Source organism: Anastrepha obliqua, chromosome 4, assembly GCF_027943255.1.
Source record: "Anastrepha obliqua isolate idAnaObli1 chromosome 4, idAnaObli1_1.0, whole genome shotgun sequence".
NCBI lineage: Eukaryota > Metazoa > Arthropoda > Insecta > Diptera > Tephritidae > Anastrepha > Anastrepha obliqua.
This window is the reverse complement of record NC_072895.1, coordinates 27,838,207-27,857,047: the sequence shown is the minus strand read 5'-3', so window position 1 is coordinate 27,857,047 and position 18,841 is coordinate 27,838,207. Positions and strand designations below refer to the sequence as shown.

The following is an 18,841-nucleotide window of genomic DNA, read 5'->3' as shown; positions in this document are numbered from 1 at the left end:
ACCTTATGCATTTTTTCTAATTTTCTGTTGGCGTTATATAGCAGAAATAAGCGCCGTCGCATCGACATGGGATTAAGGTGCCAAATGGAACGACATGAGATTGGGGTTAAAGATCGACCATAGAAGAGTTTAAAACCATTTGCACAAAAAATTTACGCAAAAATAATGGATTTTTTTCCTCCAAGCTAATATTTTGTTTTTGTTGTTTTTGCGCTCTCTTGCCATACCTTTTGTTCAACGTGCCTTGGCATACTGCATTTTTTATTATTTTTATATTTTTAGTTTAACATTTATTTTTTATTGTAATATGAGCATTAAAGTTTTGCAACAAAAAATCATAAATTTTAAAAGTTTACACTTTACATGAATCATAAAAATTCTTGTCTATAAAAATGTACATATAAATACAAGTAAAAGGAAATTTTATAATTCCTCTTCGATTATGTAACGTAATTTTATGTATAAAATTAGAAATAAAAATTAACAAAGTAAAAATAGAAAGATTTCTTACACAACTATTGATTGTTGTACCCACCTGGTTCTGCTCCCCTTGTTGCCAGCACAGCTTCCCTTCGCCTTCCTGCCGCTAGCACCGCTTGCACAACAATCTGTTGCATACCCGCTGCATGGGCAACTCCACAAGCACATAGGCCAAAAACGAAGACAGCACCGCCAACACATTCACCGCAACAAAATCCGTTACGGAGCCAATTTCATTGAAGCTGGTCGGCTCATTGCGCAGTCCATAGGCGACTATTGTAACGACGGGCGTTAACAAATAAATGCTGAAGCAGAATTTATTCAACAGCCGAAAGAGATGCGCACTTAGCAAGGCATTCAAGCGGCCGCCGTATCCCCAGGCGCACATCAAAATGCCGCCGCCGATGCAAAGTGCGAAAAGCAATTTGCCAAAGGACATAATTGATGCCACCAGCCATGTGGGTGTGTTGCGCCAGTAGCTCATGAAATTCGCCACCACATAGACGATGGCGATGAAAAGCCAAAAAGCCGCATGCCACCAACCAATATTACCACTATTTCTCGCCGTCTCACATTGTTGTTGCGCTCGTTGCTGTTGCTGGTGTTGTTGTTGTTGCTGCTGCTGCTGCTGTTGCGTATGAATCTGTGATGGCCGAAATTCTGATTGCGACTGGGCCTGTTGCTTCTCCCGTTGTTGGTGCTGCTGTCGATGATGATAATGGTATCGCTGGCCGCCCCTCTGGCGATGATGATGCAGCCACCAGCCACAAAGGACACCGCCGAGATAGGGATTGATGCGCACCCACGGTTTCACATACAGCTGATTCAGCGTCGAATGTAGGACGTCTAGGCTGCATGTGCATGAATGATGAGTGCGCATATGTGTGCATGTGTTGTTGGAGTGTCAATTGTGGGCGTGTTGTCGATATGTATGGGTTGTAAGGAAATATAGTCATTATTACGAGGTGTGACTGGGGTGGTAGGAGTATTCGAGTATGCGAGTATTACTGAATCACAGTCTCATATGTTGCGGTCACATTGCGTGCCGCGGCTAGCGATACATACATACATACATGTGAAGCATATAAGCTCATACTTACTCAAACGTAATGCCATTGTTGTAATTGCACAACCATCCAATTATGGCAAAGCCCAACGCACACGTGGCGAAGACGATTTTGGCCAAACGTTCACTTTTGGCATACAAAAATAGCAATGCTGTGGTGAGTAGGTAGAACTGCATTTCACAAGCCAGATACCAAGTCCACGAGCAACAGATATCTCGCATGTCCAAGAAGTTTTGTATGTAGAGCAGGTTATACCACCAGCGTCTAGCGAAATGGCAAGGAATATAAGTAAACGATGTAAATACTTGAATTAAATAATAAATAAAAAATAAAAATAAAAAAATAAAAATAATAAAAAAATTGTAGACATCACTGACGATTACTTTGGATGGGTAAAAATTGATATTGATGAAAAATTAAAATAATTTTCTTGACTAAAAAAGTCACCTTTTATTCACAACCTGAATGGTTCGGAAGGGCCAGTTGGATTCTGAATGAATCACCACTTTAACCAACTAATTATCGAACCACTACCAATCGAGCTATTCGGTAAGTAAGTCGAAACCAAATCAGCTCTTAGATTAAGGGAAATCAACTAATTCAGAACGACCCATAAGGGCCATTATTAGCCCATATTAAAGAAATTCTCCGGTATTCTCTGTACAACAGACTTTTATAGTATCAAGAACATTAACTTAAATAAATCTTTTATCACAATGTTTCCTTCGAAAGAAGATTAAAATAACTATCTATACAAATGGCACAAAATTTCTTAGTCCTGCCATAAGTTCTGTTACAAGTTAAGAATTTCGGTGTAACATATTTTCTTTAAATTGACTCGAGCTTCAAAACAAAAGCCATATGAAAAGTTTGGCAAAAGTTTCATGGCTACAGTGGCAATGGACCACTTTTTGTCATGGCACAAACGAGAATCGCAAAATAATCGTGAGTGAAAAGTGTCTGTGCAAACGAAAACGAAAACTTTTTCTCACTTTACGTTTACACTTCACGGTCACACTGCTCACCAATTGCAGTAGGGTGACGTCACGAAAATCAGTTGATATTGTCGAACTCGTTGAGAGTGAAGTAACAGCACCACGATAGGCGCCATCTCATTATCCCCTTCATCGTTTACCCGCTCATTTTACACGTATTCTCACAATCTCCGATCAGTCGCTGTTCAGAGGGCAACGAAATAACGTGAGTGAAGGTTGTGCCATCAATACATACTCAGTTTTTTTTGTATTTCGTAAACAAACCGCTGTCTTAACACCGGTTACGTCAGCAAATCAGCTGATTGCTTCAAAATCGAGCCGGTCGAGCTTGGACACATTCTACACATCGTGCAGCCAAAAATGTATTCTTTACAAAGCTAGAAATGTTACAAAACGCAAACGAAAGCTACGTCGTTTGTGCTCTTAGATAATTTATACAGTTATTTATTGTATTATTTTTTAAATTGTTTTAAATAAATATTGGGTTGGGGAATAATTTCATAGCGTTTTCATTTTTTTTTTTTGTTTTACAACGATTTGTTTTCTATTTGGGATAGGGTAAGTATTCATTCGATAGAACTCTTTTCGCTCTACAAAACTATGTTAATTGTATTTTTCAGTTATTTAATTTTTTATTAGTTTTGAGGCCTGAAACTGAAATACCCAGGAGGAAAACATCAACATTTTCGATACCTCCTCTTTTTTGCTCAAAAAACATTCGAAGCAGCCTGAGACATTTGAGGCGTGTATGAAGAAAGTGTCATAGACGAGTCTTCAGCACGAAAATGGTTTGCAAAGTTCAAAAAGGGCGACTTTGCCGTCGATGACACGTCCCGCGGCGGAAGGTCTTTTGCATTCGATGAAGAACTGCTCAAATTACTTTTGAGAGAGAACGGTCGCCAAACCAGTCGTGAATTTGCGGAAAAATCATGAAGTGCGATCATAAAACGATTTTCAAGCCCCACTTAACCATCATTGAATGTGATTTACCAAAAAATTGGGAGCCTGGGTGCCTCACGACCTCACCGAAAAAAAAAACAAAGAAACTCGCCTTCAAATTGCATCTCAGCATCTCGCCCGCGAACTACACGATCACGACTATGCTGAGGATATTTACCTGCTTTGACACAGGCATTCCGACATGCAGGCTGCACGAAACATTGATCTGGAAATAAACTGCAAGGAAACGGTAGCAATGCGAATCAACAATACAAATCCCAATAATATTGTAATCGAGGGAGAAGCGGTGCAGTACGTTGAAAGTTTCTGTTATCTCGGTAGCATAACTTCAACGAATGCTGGATCTGAAGAAGACGCAGAAAACCGTTTGCTTAAAGCTAGGCCAGCCTTTAGACGGTTACAGCCAATTTGGTAAAATAGGCAAATCTCGCAGAAAAATAAAACAAGAGTATTCAACTCATGCGTAAAGTCCACACTCTTATATGGCAGTGAAACGTGGCTGGTGTTCAGAAGCATTACGCAGAAACTACAAAGATTCACAAATAAATGCCTTTGGATAATATGTATGTATATTTTTTGGCCGAACACTATCCGAAATACGGACTTATGGCAGATCACCGAGCAAGATCCAAACCAAAAGGTGATAAGTGGTCGTAAATGGCGATGAATAGGGCACACTCTCAGAAAGGACAGAAAAAGCATTTGCAGAACAGCATTGGAATTGAACCCACAAGGACATAGACGACCCGGTCTTCCACGAAATACTTAAATGTTTCGTTGAAGCCCTATGTTCCCAAGTGCAATAATAAAGGATTAAAAAAAAAATCTCACCCGCCATCGAGCAACTCGCGGTCATAAACAGTGCTTTTTCTACCGAATCATCACGGGAGATGAGAAATGATGTCTATACATCAATATGAAGCAAAGAAAGGAATGGGTGGATCCAGAAGACACGCCAAAGCCGAGAGTCAAGCCGCATCTTCATCCAAAGAAGATCATGATATGTGTTTGGTGGGCCTGGGAAGACATGGTGCACTAGGAAATGCTCGAAAAGAATGTCACAGTTAACAAAGACAAGGACAAGCTACATTGTGCAGCTACATAAGGCTATTAGCTTGAAAAGATCTGATCGACATGGAAAAACCATACTCCCTTACGACAACGGCAGGCCCCATGTTGCGCAAGTCGTCAAAGCCGCATTCCAAGAAATTGAATGGGAGGTCCTTCAACATCCGCTGTATTCTCCGGATTTTGCACCGACCAATTACCATCTTTTCCGCTCTCTGTGAAACCATATGAAGGGCGTTATCTTCGATAACAAAGAGGTCCGCACGTTTAAACACCAGCTCAACAACTTCTTCGACATCAGACCAAACCATTTTTGGCGGAACGGTATCAATAAATTGTTCGAGATGTGGGAAGAGGTTGAAAGCAGCAAGCGAATATATACGTGATTAACTTATTGATATAATAAATGTTTTTTGTTTAATTAAAAGTCCAAGTCCAAAAGGTAAAAACGCTACGAACTTATTCCCCAACCTAATAAATAGCTTTGAATGTTTCTCGAGGTTGGAGCTTCAGAATTTACTTAGATTGGCAAAAGACGCAGGCTTATTACAAGAAGCCTACTACAAGGAAACATAAAAAGCAATCTCCATCTGGCGCCACTAAGGGTCAAAAGGTCTATATGATTGCTTCCAGCCAGCCATGTCAACCTACCCTAACCCAACCTAATAAATAGGAGACACAAAACGTTTGTTCAACAATTACTAGTAAATATGTAAATAAATTTGTATGTAATTGGAAATACGGAAACTAATTACATACATACGCAGCCACTCAATCTGAAGTTATTCAACGAACTCCTTTTTCTAATTGAATTTAAATCAATAAAACCCTTAATAAGGAACCTCGTTTCATAGAAATCTCAATTTAAAGCTGTACTGCTGTTATCAACTCTCAACACATTTTTTATTCAAGAAATATTCATGTAATAAAATATTGTATATACGCCACCCTTTGCGTCCGATTTTCGCTGGCTATCGCTGCCCACAGATGTATTACATGAAGGTAATTAACTCTCGAATTCGATTACATGAGCGTTACAGAGTGTGACATGCGTTCGACAAGCATTGTAAGTATTTACACACATACATACACATATACATACATATGTACATACATACACACATGCGAGTATGTACTGTAGGATGCTGCGGCATCATTTTTGTATAAAATTCATTAAACGCTGTGCTTGCTAACATTTTTTCCTGTACTCTGAATTGTCTTTAATTGAAAATCATTTCATTAATCAATGCCGATTTGATTAAATCATATGCACGCATAACCAAATCCGATTTAAATTAATTCGGGTTATGCGTTATTTTTTCACATTTCACACATTTCAAACACACATGAATACATGCATACATATATTAACACATACATATCTGCCTATTGGCTGCATAATTTGTAACAATTTGAATGGATTAAATGAACGAATAGCGCGCAGAATGTGCCTTTATAATCAGCAGCAAAAAAGTGAAGAAGAAATGGAAATACAGTGCACTCGCGATAACTCGAACTAATTAAAACAGGCGCTGTTCGATTTATCGAATTTGTTCGACTTATCAATTGAGTGTGCTATGTTAAAAAAATAGTCATCGATATCGATTTTTCGATCGATTGTTGAAAATGGAAGCCAGCAGAAAATTTCTGTAGTATAGTTTCGTTATACGAATTACATTTTGGTCCATTGGCTGGATCAATGGTGTCGCATTCGGCGGCATAAACATAGTTAAAATTAAACCATCCTCGGACTTTAATTCGATTTCGTTGGGATGTGATGGGGCATTATCAATTAGAAGAAAAGCCTTCTCAGGTAGTCCCCCATCTTTCAAATATTTTCTTACCTAAATATTAAAGTCATTTAACTTGGTTAAAAAAATTGTTTTAATGAATCTGGATTTTACCTGCGGCATGAACGAATTATGAAACCAGTCTTTGAAAATCGCCGAAGTCATCCAGGCTGATTTGGAATTTTTGTACTCCACCGGACAGTTAAAATTTTTGAAAACACGAGGATTTCTTGCTTTGTCAATAACGAGAAGTTTAAGCTTATGGTTGCCGGTAGCGTTAGTGCAAGCCATAAATTGCCTTATCTTTCTTTTTTATAAGACTTATGGTGGACTTGGCTACCCCATATTCCTTCGCTAGAGAAGTAACACTACGTCCACGTTTAATTTTGTTAAGGACTTCAGCCCTCTCTTTTAATGTTAAACACTTCAACCTTTTACGATCCATTACTCACGTGCACTGATACACTACAAATGACAAATTTAAAGCAATTTGGTCAATGCAAGATGTTGTTCCCAGAAAACTAACGGGATATTAACGCCGAAATATTCATATGGACAATACACTAGTATACATATAATTTATATACATATACTATTACATATGTATCTATGTACAAAATGTACATGTTTGAAAAGAATGTGTGTACAAATAAATTTGTTTTTTTGTTCGAGTTATAGCGCTTTTTTATTGTTCGAGTTACAAAGAAGTCAATAGGGGAAAAAATGTGTTCGAGTTAGCACGTCGTTCGACTTAGCGGCTATTCGAGTTACCGCGAGTGCACTGTATTTATGTAATGTAATATATAAAACTTCTATGTATGTACTCTAGTAAATATCTCTAATAAATATGTACTCACTGCTTGCAATAATAGCCGCTGTTGGCGCCCAAGTAGAAGGGTGAATATGTGTTGATCAAATCGTAGGCTACGTCGCTTAGAAGTATGGTGACGATGAGCATTGGCGTGAGCCTGTCAAAGTGAGCAAGAAGCAGTTATGTATGCACACACATATACTCACATACATATGTATGCAGATATGGAAATTCAGCAACAATAAATACTTCAGTGAAATCTTATCATAATAGTCTTGTTGTCTATACCCACCGCAAATACCGATTCAATGCAAGCTGGCCAAATAATTTTGTATTCTGCACGAAACCATTTTGGCGTATCGCCTTCAGCCTTGATTCAGTTGATAGAAAATTGTAGACAAGCAGGAGAGCGCTGAAAAAAATATGTTTATAAATCTTATATAAGTCGATATGTTTGCATAACCCCCATTAATTTGAGTGTGCAAGTTGAAAGTTTAAAGGGTGATTTGGTGGCTGGGTATTCAATATTTCTTAATAACAAAGTTAAACATTTTTGAAGTGAAACTTTTTAGGCGTCGATGGACGAGCGAGAATGGAGAGTAAAATTTCAAAGCCATGCAACGTTTTTTCGTTCCGCGAGAGAGAAGAAAGATATAGCGTAGAGGAAAAGGAGAGAGAGAGCTATACCTTATCTTAGATACACTTTAGACTATTTTTCCTCAGTTTTTCCTTGTGGTTGCTAATTTCTAGCGAGAAATAATACTGCCCCAGTAGGCAGTTGCCCATATTCGACGGACCCATCTGGCAACCCTGTATCTTTTGACAGAGACGTCAGATCGCTTAATGACATACCACGTTGGAAGCGTCAGTCCAAGCAGATTTTTACCATGGAACAGTATACGCCACGCGAGCGCTTTCAAATTGTTCAAATTTGCATTCAACAAAAGAAGTCAAAAGAAGAAGAAGAAGAACAAAATCATCATGTCCGATGAGGCTCATTTCTTATTGAATGGGACGGTAAACAAGCAAAATTGCCGTATTTACGCCACTGAAAATCCTCACGAAATTCAAGAGGTACCTCTTTACGACGAAAAAGTCACTGTTTGGTGCGGCGTTAGTGCGAAAACGATTATTGGGCCGTTCTTCTTCGAAAATGAAGATGGTCAAGCTATTACCGTTAATCAAGAGCGTTATGGCGATATGATAACCACTTTTGTGATGCCAATCATTCGTTGAAAGCGTATGAGGCAGTTCTGGTTTCAACAAGATGGCGCTCCACCACACACAGATCGCACCACATCGATTTTTTGAAGAAATTGTTTCCTCGTCGTTTAATGTCGAAAAATGGCGATTTTGTCTGGCCACCGCGTTCGCCCGATTTAACGCCACCTGACTTCTTCTTGTGGGAATATTTAAAATCAAAGGTTTATATTAATAAGCCAAAGACCATAGAAGAGCTCAAGAACAACATCCGTGAGGAAATAGCCGCTATTCCAGCCGAAATGTTAGCTAGAACTATGGAAAATGCTGCAAAACGGGCACAATACGCCGTACAGGCTCAAGGCGGCCATTTGAGAGATATCATATTCAAAAAGTGATGTCAACAAATCTACTTGAACCAAATAAAATGATTATTGTCGTCAACATCAAAAAAATTGTGTTTTTCTTTGATTTAAAAAAAAAAACATATGGGTCCGTCGAATATGGGCAACCCTGTAATTTTTGACGCTTGTTTGTTGGTGCAAACTTGTAGGGCCTGGAATCGTTGCGTTTTTGCGGGTGATAAACACTCGGAGTAGTGCGCGTTGTTGCGACGGTTTGTTCCCGGCGTTTACCTACAGCGGTCGACCCTTCTCCGTTCTCCGTTCTTTGTAAATTTTGTCTATTTGTATTCTCTGCAAATGTTGTGAACTTATAGATATATGTATATTCTTTCTCTCTCTCATTGTCTCTCGGGTCTCTCCCTCTTTCTTTGTCTGCCTTGAAAGTTTCACTTCTGCACTTTCACTTAACGTAGTTTTTTTCTATATGGTAATGGGTTGGGCTAAGGCCTTTATGCACTGCGAATAGATTGATCTATTTTGCGCCCCTAAGTGCGGCCGCCGTAGCCGAATGGGTTGGTGCGTGATTATCATTCGGAATTCACAGAGAGAACGTTGGTTCGAATCTCGGTGAAACCAAAATTAATAAAAACAGTTTTCTATTAGCGGTCGCCCCTCGGCAGGCAATGGCAAACCTCTGAGTGTATTTCTGCCATGAAAAACCTCGTCATGAAAATATCTGCCGTTCGGAGTCGGCTTGAACAGCTTCTATTTTTTTGCCCTTCATTAGCTAGAACCCGAATGAAATGCTTAGGAGCTCTACAATATGATAAGTGAGAATGTTTCTCGGGGTTAGAGCTTCAGAGCTTACTTAGATGCTCAAAAGACACAGGCTCATTCCAAGAAGCCGTTTTGCAAGGAAACGTAAGGGTCAAGCATCGTCTGGTACCACTAAGGACCAATAGGCCTATGTGATAACTTTCAGCCAGCGAGGTCAACCTAACTGGTTGTTAAACTCGGTCAAAATCAAGAATATCGAGGAATCGAACCAGCTTCTTAGGAGGACGCATTTATAAGTCTTCGTCCCCTAGTAGGTACGAGCAGAGGATTATGTGTCGCCTGTGGCCTAGTGCTTCACAATTGGTGATTAAGCGACTCCTCTGCATCACAGCAAAATCTGCATAAACTAGTGCTGGATAGTCCTCTTGTATTGAAATGTGTATTGCAGATAAAGTGGGTGAGTAGTCTGAGGCTCTTCTAGTTTTGGATACTATTTCCACTGTTTTCATTATAGCGAAAAGCTCCGCATGGAAGATTTTGGTATCTGTACTCAGTGTTAAAGATTTGTATGCTCTAGGCCCCACTATTCCTGCTCCTACCGATTGGAGCGTTTTCGCGAGTCATCGAGTAGCCATGTTGGGCTAGTGCAAGGATGATAGATACCTGGTTTGCTCGTTAGGTATGGTGAAAAACACATTTTGAGGGGAACTTTGGATTCTACGTCATTCGTTTTGTGTTTCACGTCGTCATATCTGTCAAATTCGCTCAGAGCCGAATAACAGTCTGCAAGGTAGTACACCTCTAAAAATCTCTTTGCCATGGGGCTAGTATACCACTCTTCCGTCAACGGGAAGATAATCTCATATCTCTTAGTAAATTTAGTATTGGCTTCGTGTGGTCATTCGCCTGGGTCATGAATGTATGGGATATTGAGGAGTCCAGTAAGATCTCCTGGCATACGTTTTTCTTTCATATGAAAAGTGCGTGCTTGCTTAGCAGCTTCCTCATGTATTTCTATGTGTAGCGGTGGTAGATTTATATGCGCTTCCATCCCACCAGTTGGGGTGGTTCTCATATGCCCTGTTTTGCTTAGGCGCGCCAGCTTTGTACTCTACACAGTTTTGGTATAGTAGTAGTTTCATTGGTTTTTGTCCACCATACCAATGCTCCATACAACATGGCCTTACCATTTGGGTGTAGATCCAGAAGGTCATTTTAGGGCTCAGGTCCCAAAATTTACCCAAAATGTGTTTTTTCCTTGCCTCTTTTATTACTGAGTTGAGGTGGGCCCCCCAGGTGAGTTTATTATCCAGGATAATTCCTAAATATTTAATCTCTCCCTTTAGAGGTTCCTCTGTTCTATTTATTTCCAGAATGGATATATTTAAAGTCCTCGCCTCATTTGAAATGGTGTTTTTGGATGTTTCTTTAAAAGCATGTAAAAGGGAAATGAAAGACGATTTTTTAATTTTTGTTTGCCATATTTTATTTTTTTTTGGTTATACGAGATTTGGTCAAAAGTTGTCAGCCTTCAAAAAATGGTCTTCACATGGGCAATGGAGGCAGATATAGTCGGTTCTATTGAACCAATTTCTTTGATATAAAATTTAAATGACTTAGAATTAATGTCGTTATCGTGTGAACAACAATCATTCGGAAAAAAATTTTTTAGTATTTTTTCGGACCTTTAAAGATAAAAGAAAGGTCAAAAAACGGTTGGTTCTTCATCTTTGAACATCCGCCATTTTGTCAATTTTTTTAAGATCGTAGTTCACACGATAACGACATTCACACTGAACAAGAACCCTTTTATCTATTTGATTTTAAACGCCTGCGAGTCCGGAAGGCGTGTCGCCAGCGACATACCTGTTTTTGGAAGACCATTTTTTGAAGGCTAAAAATTTTTTGAACGAACTTTGTATGGGTAAAAGAACATTTTTATTTTTTTACAATGGATCAAGCAATAAAATACTGAAAACTAAAATAAAAAATCTTTCATCGTTTCCGTATTACACGCTTTTAAAGAAACACCCAAAAAATACCATTTCAAATGAGGTGAAGGCCTTAAAACCCTTTTGCTGGTAAAGGAGACATTAATGGCTCTTAATTCAAGTCTCATCACAGTGCATCAATTAAACGTTTTTGTTATATTTTAAAAAAATTCTTTCAGTCGTTGTTAAAATGGGTGCACTGGTCACCTTGTTGGAAGTCTTACATAAAAAATAATTTTGTTAACTCCACTTCAATATAAGCTCACCTCATAACAAAGAAAATATCCACAAAAAAGACAGCCTGCAGAAGCGGCTGATATAGAAAATTCGCCAATGCAGCAAACATCATTGGTGCATTCGATAGTGCGAACAACGAGTAGTAGTAGACGTGGAAAGTGGACACCCAAAGGCATATGATGGTGCGCAAGCCGGCAATAGCGCTCAAAAAGTTTGCATTTGAATTTGCCCGCTCTGGCTGGAGTGCACGCCGCCAATTCTCGGCCAATCGGAAACATAGCAAAAGCTCCTCCAGTGTTGAGCTTTTGGCAGCACTTTCGTTTATTGGCTCCACCGATACGTTGGCTATGTGCACACCACCATTTGATGGTGCGACAAGGGGAGCTTTTGTCAGCAGCAGTTGTTGTAGCTGCAGCTTCTCTTTGGAACGATGCACGATTTCAGCTAAGCCAATCAGCAATAGCAGTGTGGTGAGAATGGTGCTGTGGTAAGAAAGAAATTTTAACATTATTCATAGCAGTGCAGTAAAGAGCTTTAAGCGTAAATTTAACATTTTATTAAGTAGGGATGAATTAGCATTCAATTTTGAAGTTTTGGTATAAGTTGCGTGAGCGTCAAAATTGGTTTAAATTATAATAGTAATCAATAATTATGTGTGAACACCCTCTATTAAGAAAAAAAACAAGTTCTTTTAAAAGTAAAACGAAATTAAAGCGTGATGCTTTGGGTAATTTTTGAATTTGATAAACTAATCCAGCAGTGCTCTGATGTAAGGATGTAAATAACTTTCGCTGTTGCGTAATATTTGTTATTATATTTCGTACCGCGGTTCGTCAATAAGTTTTTTATAGCGTTCCTAGACCTGGACCAAATAATGCGGAAAACAGAGGTATATCCTGGGGTCTGAACGGGCCTTTTGAAGACCCAGATTATGCGGACAATATTTGTTGAATGGCTCTCCCACACTAGACGGAAATTAAATTGCTGATGAGCTTAACTGGAAGCGGCCGACTGAATTGGTATCAGAGGTCTCTCACCCGGTCATCGGCATTCCCCTGACTGTTGCTATTATTTCTCAGAAAAGCACAGAACAAGTGAAGCTCCATTTCTTCGAGTACTATTTGCGGCACCTTGTACACTAAATGTTCTCATTTCGTTTATATTCACTAAAACTTGCTTAAAAGAAACGGAGTTACTTAATTATTATTATTTGACGTTTTGAAAAACGTTCGATGAGACAATGTGAAAGGATCGTTTTTATCGAAAATTTTTTTGTATCGTAAATCAATTCTTTGCGAGACTCGTTTACAATTAAAAAATGAAAGTAAAAACTTTCGAATCGGAGTGATTTTTCGGTGTGGTCTGATAAGCACAGTTATGAAAATCAACGAAAATTGATTAACAGTTGTAAGGCTGCCACAATGGGTCCGTTGCGTCAATGCATTTGACTGACACGACGTCTAAAACGTACATTGGCGCCACAGTGAAACTATTGCCACAATAGATTTTAGCAAAACCTTTTCGTTTGATGTCCGCTAAGAAGCTGAACATAAAAGTAATAGAAGAAATTATTTCTAATAGCGGTCGTCCCTCGTAAACTCGGATGGTTTTTTACCAGAAGAAAGCTTTTCATAGAAGCAGGTCACCAAACTCGCGATATTAAAAGTACCTTTTCTATCAATTTAAAATTAGTATAGTTTTTTTTTTAAATAATGCGCAAAAACATCGCCAAAGTTGAAAGAAGCGAAAAAGTTAAAGCAAAATTCCGTCTGCAGGGAAAATGCACCATTTGAATGGACCAAGTTTTTCTCACTTAAATAGATAAAAGATTGAAAATCAGTCGATAAACAATTGAGTTATAAGTCTATACGTATTTCATATTTCGATTCTTATTTTAGTTCACAAAACCCGCAAGAAAAATACCATCACCTCTAAAGTATTTCTGCTGAATTCTCTTTTGTAGCACAGTGTAATGACCGAACTCAGCAAAACAGAATAGATCAATTAGGTTAGGTTAGGTTCACTAGTTTGTTAGTGTAAGACAAGACACTCGGTGGTCCTAAGGCCCATTGTGATACGTGTATTTGATTTCCATCCCGTGACTAAGTTGCGTAAACCAATTGGTTATTTTTTTAAGGAGTTAACTAGTCGCTCCAGCGAGACATTTTGAGAATTTCCCAGGCCTTCAAAGAAATAATCGCCAAGATATTTGGCATGGTTTCTTTGAAGTGGTGCAGAGCATCATGAGAGAAGGTGTTGCACCGACTCAATTTCTTCTTCATCTCCACAGCTCTTGCAAAAGTCATTGTGAGAAACACCCATTCCACTGGCTACGGTGCCAATAGTATAATGACCCGTTATAACACATGTGAGGACGCTGGGGGTTGATTTGTTGAATCCAACCAGACATTTTGTCCTTTTAAGATTCAGTTTTGGCCAGAGTCAATGGCAGTGCATAGTTCGTTTACAGGAATGCTTAAGTCCTCTACCACTCGCTGAAGGATCAGCTCAGAGCCTTTCCTTGCACACTAATCCGCTCTTTCATTTCCCTCCACATCAGAGTGGCCGGGGCCCAACAAAGTGTGGTATTGTGTTGTTGCACCACGTGCATTCTTTAACACATTTGGAGTTGAATCTAGGATACGACACGTACAGTAGGGAGCAAAAGTGTTTCCATAGTTGGCATTCTCAACTTTGTGGGCCAATAAAATGCAAACGAATGAAGCAAATCAAAAAAACCTTTTGTTCTAATAATATGTCTTTAATTCTTAACAAATTGCCGTATATGATAAAAACAAAACAGAATCAGCAAAATATTCAAACAAAAAAAACCAAAACAACTCGCATGTGTACAATTTTGCACCTTTAGTGAACAAAATGAAATATGATATGAAATTAATATTTTGTCCACAGACCCTTATTAGCTATTACACCTTTTATTCGGTTTGGCATACTCTCGGCCAACTTCTCTATGGTTTCTTTTGGAATTCGGTTCCACTCCAGTTCTACACGCTTCCAAAGATCGTCTAGGTTGGATGACGCTGATTGATATTCCCCGAGCCGTCGCTTCACGATTGACCACAGGTTTTCAATTGGATTGAGGTCGGGACTTTGAGCTGGCCACTCCATCAACTTAAAATTTTGGCTTTTTAACCATTCGCGGACAATTTTTGCAGTATGCTTCGGGTCCCCATCTTGTTGAAAAGTAATTTCCTCTTCGGGATATGCACACTTGTCCAGAAAATTTGATAGTTGGCTTTGCAAAATATTGAGGTAGTCTTCTTTTAACATTATACCATCAATTTTTTGTAATGGTCCAATGTGCCACCAAGTAAAGCATCCCAAAACTTTGACATTGCCTCCTCCATGCTTGACGGTTTGCTTCACATGGTGTTTTTGAAGCTTGTCGCCGAGTCTATGCCAATAGTATTGCTTGCCATCCGACTGAAAACGGTTGAACTTGGATTCATCTGACCAGATAACACGTTTCCAGTCATCTAGAGTCCAGTTTCTGTGTTCCCGGGCAAATTTCAATCGAGCCTTGACATTCTTCTCGGATAGAGCTGGTTTATTTTCTTTCACACTTGCCACATATCCAATCTTAGCCAGTGCTCTTCTAGCTGTCCACCGACTCCTATGCCCATAGATGCCTTCTTTGGTGTTAGGAACTTATCAGAGCTCATTTTCGACATCATTAGTCTGGCGTCAGAGTCTTTTAAGAGGCGTTTACGGCCTTTAATAATGTTTTTGGGTGCAACATTTCGTCTTTTTTGGACCTTGGACACCGCTGAATGGGAAATCTTAAGCTGATCTGCAATAGCACGAGTCGAACAGCCACTTTCAGTTAGGCTAATAATACTATTTTCGACATCAGACGAAAGCTTCTTCATTTTTTCGCGGTACTTTATAGGCTAATTGCTAAAATCAACAAATCTGCTTCGAATAATAAGAAACACGTGATTTTCTGGATCTTATAAGCGAAGAATGAACAAACAAAACATATAACGGTAAAACCGCATGTCTATTGCTGAAAAGAGAATTAAGAAATCAAACAAAAGTAAGAATAACGGAAGGTGCAAAATTGTACACATGGAGTTGTTTTGATTTTTTCTGTTTGAATATTTTACTGATTCTGTTTTATTTTTATCATATACGGCAATTTGTTGAGGTTTAAAGACATATTATTAGAACAAAAAGTTTTTTTGATTTGCTTCATTCGTTTGCATTTTATTGGCTTACAAAGTTGACAATGTTAACTATGGAAACACTTTTGCTCCCTACTGTATGTGTTGCCTTCGACTCATAACATATTTTTGATGTCAGTCAAATTCGTTGCCGTAACGGACGGAGCGGATGCGTTGTGACTGGCCTTTTAGTTGCTAATACTTTTTGCAGTATCCCTTTGCATTAATTTTCGCTTGCAAACGTTTTTCCAAAGAGTCAGCCAGTTTTTCGTGACATTTCTTGGAATATTTTCCCAGCTCTCAGCAATGGCTGCTTTTAGAGAATTTTTACTAGGAATAGTTTGTATATTTTTCGACTCATATATTTTTAGGTATTTTTATATGCCTACGCCAATACACGCACGAGTATTTTTGTTTTTTGTTTTTGTTCCCTTTAACAGAAGCCATTGCCACCCGGAGGCCGCACTCCTCTGGGATCGGGCGACGAAGTTGAGCTCTGAGCTACTGTGGGGGTCGGCCGGTTGCGGATAGCCGGACGGCCTGTAGTAGCAGGTTAGTTGCGAATAAGTTCTAACAAATAAGCAACCCCCAACAATGAGGGGCAGGAACGGAGGAAGCGATCTAAAAGCTAGCTATTCCGAAGAGGTTTCTGTGACAAAGACGAATCGAAACCAGCTTTAATAAAATAAGTGGCCCCTCAGTATGCAAAGACATGGTGAAAATACAAAAATCCAGAAGCGACTGACTCATATTGGGCGGTTGCCTGGTCAGCGTCTGGCCAAAACTTTGTTATTTTGGAAAAAGTTTGATTTTGTCGCACAGTGTTATTTGCTAGGAAATTTTTTTTATCCATTTTTTTTAAGTTGCTTACAAGTATTTGTTATATCTTTTAACCTCAATTTATTTCTTTTTACATTTTCTTTTCTTTGCGTCATTTGATTTTTCTATTCAGCAACATTGTTTACAACTAACTTTCCAAACACACACATGCACACACACACTCACGCACAACACTTACATGGAAATTATAGTTCCGGTTTGCTGGAAGAAATCTAAACCGAAAGTCGGTGCTCTGGCCGACACCGATTGCAATTGCAGTTCGAAGTCGCGTTGCATCACAAAGTCGCCGCGCTGAAAATATTCGTCTGTGTAGCGTTGCAGCGCTGCGATCGCGCAGGATTGCGGTAAACACAAGCCGATATGAATAAAAGACTGTTACACAAAAAATACACAAATACCCATTTGGCACACATTTAAGCAGACAAACATTAATACAAACAACACAAAGATCTGTATCGGTTGATTTGAATCACCTCAAATGGCAGTCGCAAATTGATGTAGCGAGGCGTGGAGAAGCGCATGTAAATCATGGTGAGGCGCAGACGAAACGGACTGGTGACGTTGAAAGGGTTCATCCTATAGCTGCGCAGATGTGCCGGTGAGAAAGCGACCGCGTATGGCGTATTTAGATCATCGCAGTGCTTTTGCGAAGCGAACCAGTAGTAGTTGCCCCAGCTGAAGGATTTCGGTGGCGCGCCAAAAGAGTCGAGCACTTTGAGCGTGGAATGCAAAAAAAAAAACATTGAAGATAAACACAAAACACAAACAAAAGAAACACTGAATAATTTAACACTTTAAGCAGACTGCAAAAAAAAAAAAAACAAAAAAAACATAGTAACTCCAGCGCACACATAAACACCTTTTAAGCTCCAAAACTCTTTGCTGGCAACAGCCTTCAGCAGTGTTTCAAGTTCTCTGCCACAGCGCGTGCCATTTTCGTGCAACGCGCCCAACTCTGCCACACCAACCAGGAAATTGATACGCGCCAGTGACACCCCCTCCGTCGCGTTTGTGTGTTCACCGCGCGAAAATGTTGCCGTTGCTCCACTGGCCACTGCGGACGCTAAAAGTACGGTCACAATAACGGCAGCTATTGTCCGCATTTTGGTGTTGTCGTTGGAAAACGCGAAAAGTGACTGAAGATCGCAAACGATGAAATGCAAAAATTTTTGCAAACTATCAACCTTTAACAAGCTGATGCTGGGGACGGACTGCAGCACACAGACAAACTTTTCCTGGCCAAACAACTATCGCGTAAAGAAAGTGATGAAGTGAATAAGAGCGCCGCCGTCAAAAATGTATGTCTTAGCGATCGCAAAGGGATTTGCACGAGCGTTTTTCACACCAGCAACTTGCTACAGCAACTGCAGCAAGAAATCTTTGCATGGCTCCCTTTTATTAATTTATACATATTTACGCCCTCATGTAAGTACATATGTATGCCTGTATGTGTGTGTGTGGGTGCGCTCATATTTAAATTTACATTACTGCAATATTTAGGCGCCTAGTTTTGGGAGAATCAGCAATATTGCAAATTAATAATGACAAGAAATGTACGATTCTTAGTTAAATGACTGTTCGCGTTTGCCGGCAGCGCCAACTGTGTAAAGCGTCGGTTGCATTTTTACGAGAAAGTGTCGTCTTGCACTGTGGAATGTTTTGATTAATTTTGAAATTTTTTTATTTAAAGTTTTTATATCAAAATTCAGTATTTATAGCAGCGCACATTGGGTGGTTTAGCCCTGCGCACATAGCGGATTTTTTTGTAATTGCTTAACCAGCCGCTGGGCACTCAAGGGGTCATATACAGCTAGAATTTTCAAAAAATCGATTTTATTTTTATTTTATTTTCTTAATATACATACAGTGCCGCTCAACTGAATAGGTTTGAAAATTATTTCTTCTATTTTTTCTTCTCTCTTTGTTCCTATGGCATTTTTTCCTTCTTTCTTTTTTGTTTTGAACATTCATTTGTTTACTCATATATTAATATGACAAAAAAATGTAACGGGTTCTATGCAACGGTAAATCAGAATTTTGCTTTCATTGTGGAATTCGCTAAATGTGTGGTCTATTTTTGGCTCATCTGATTAGGTT

General features: G+C 39.2%; 1 protein-coding gene across 1 annotated transcript; it reads right to left on the bottom strand.

Annotated features, from left to right (window-relative positions):
* Positions 1 to 297: 297 nt before the first annotated feature.
* LOC129245340 (O-acyltransferase like protein-like) lies at positions 298 to 18,104 on the bottom strand. The gene is made up of 8 exons (XM_054883440.1): positions 17,604 to 18,104; positions 17,218 to 17,456; positions 16,923 to 17,116; positions 11,750 to 12,202; positions 7,464 to 7,583; positions 7,218 to 7,328; positions 1,581 to 1,811; positions 298 to 1,331 (listed from the first exon to the last, which is right to left on the bottom strand). The coding sequence occupies exons 1-8, from the start codon at positions 17,845 to 17,847 to the stop codon at positions 587 to 589; spliced, it is 2,337 nt and encodes a 778-aa protein (XP_054739415.1). The 5' UTR covers positions 17,848 to 18,104; the 3' UTR covers positions 298 to 586.
* Positions 18,105 to 18,841: the final 737 nt, after the last annotated feature.

Excerpts from the sequence above, each read along its gene's own strand:
- LOC129245340 (XM_054883440.1), bottom strand. The coding sequence starts at position 17,847 with ATGCGGACAATAGCTGCCGTTATTGTGACCGTACTTTTAGCGTCCGCA. Across the intron at positions 12,203-16,922 it reads ACCGGAACTATAATTTCCAT|CACCATTCTCACCACACTGC; the intron begins GTAAGTGTTGTG and ends TTCTTACCACAG. Across the intron at positions 1,812-7,217 it reads AGCGGCTATTATTGCAAGCA|ACGCTGGTGGTATAACCTGC; the intron begins GTGAGTACATAT and ends CCATTTCGCTAG.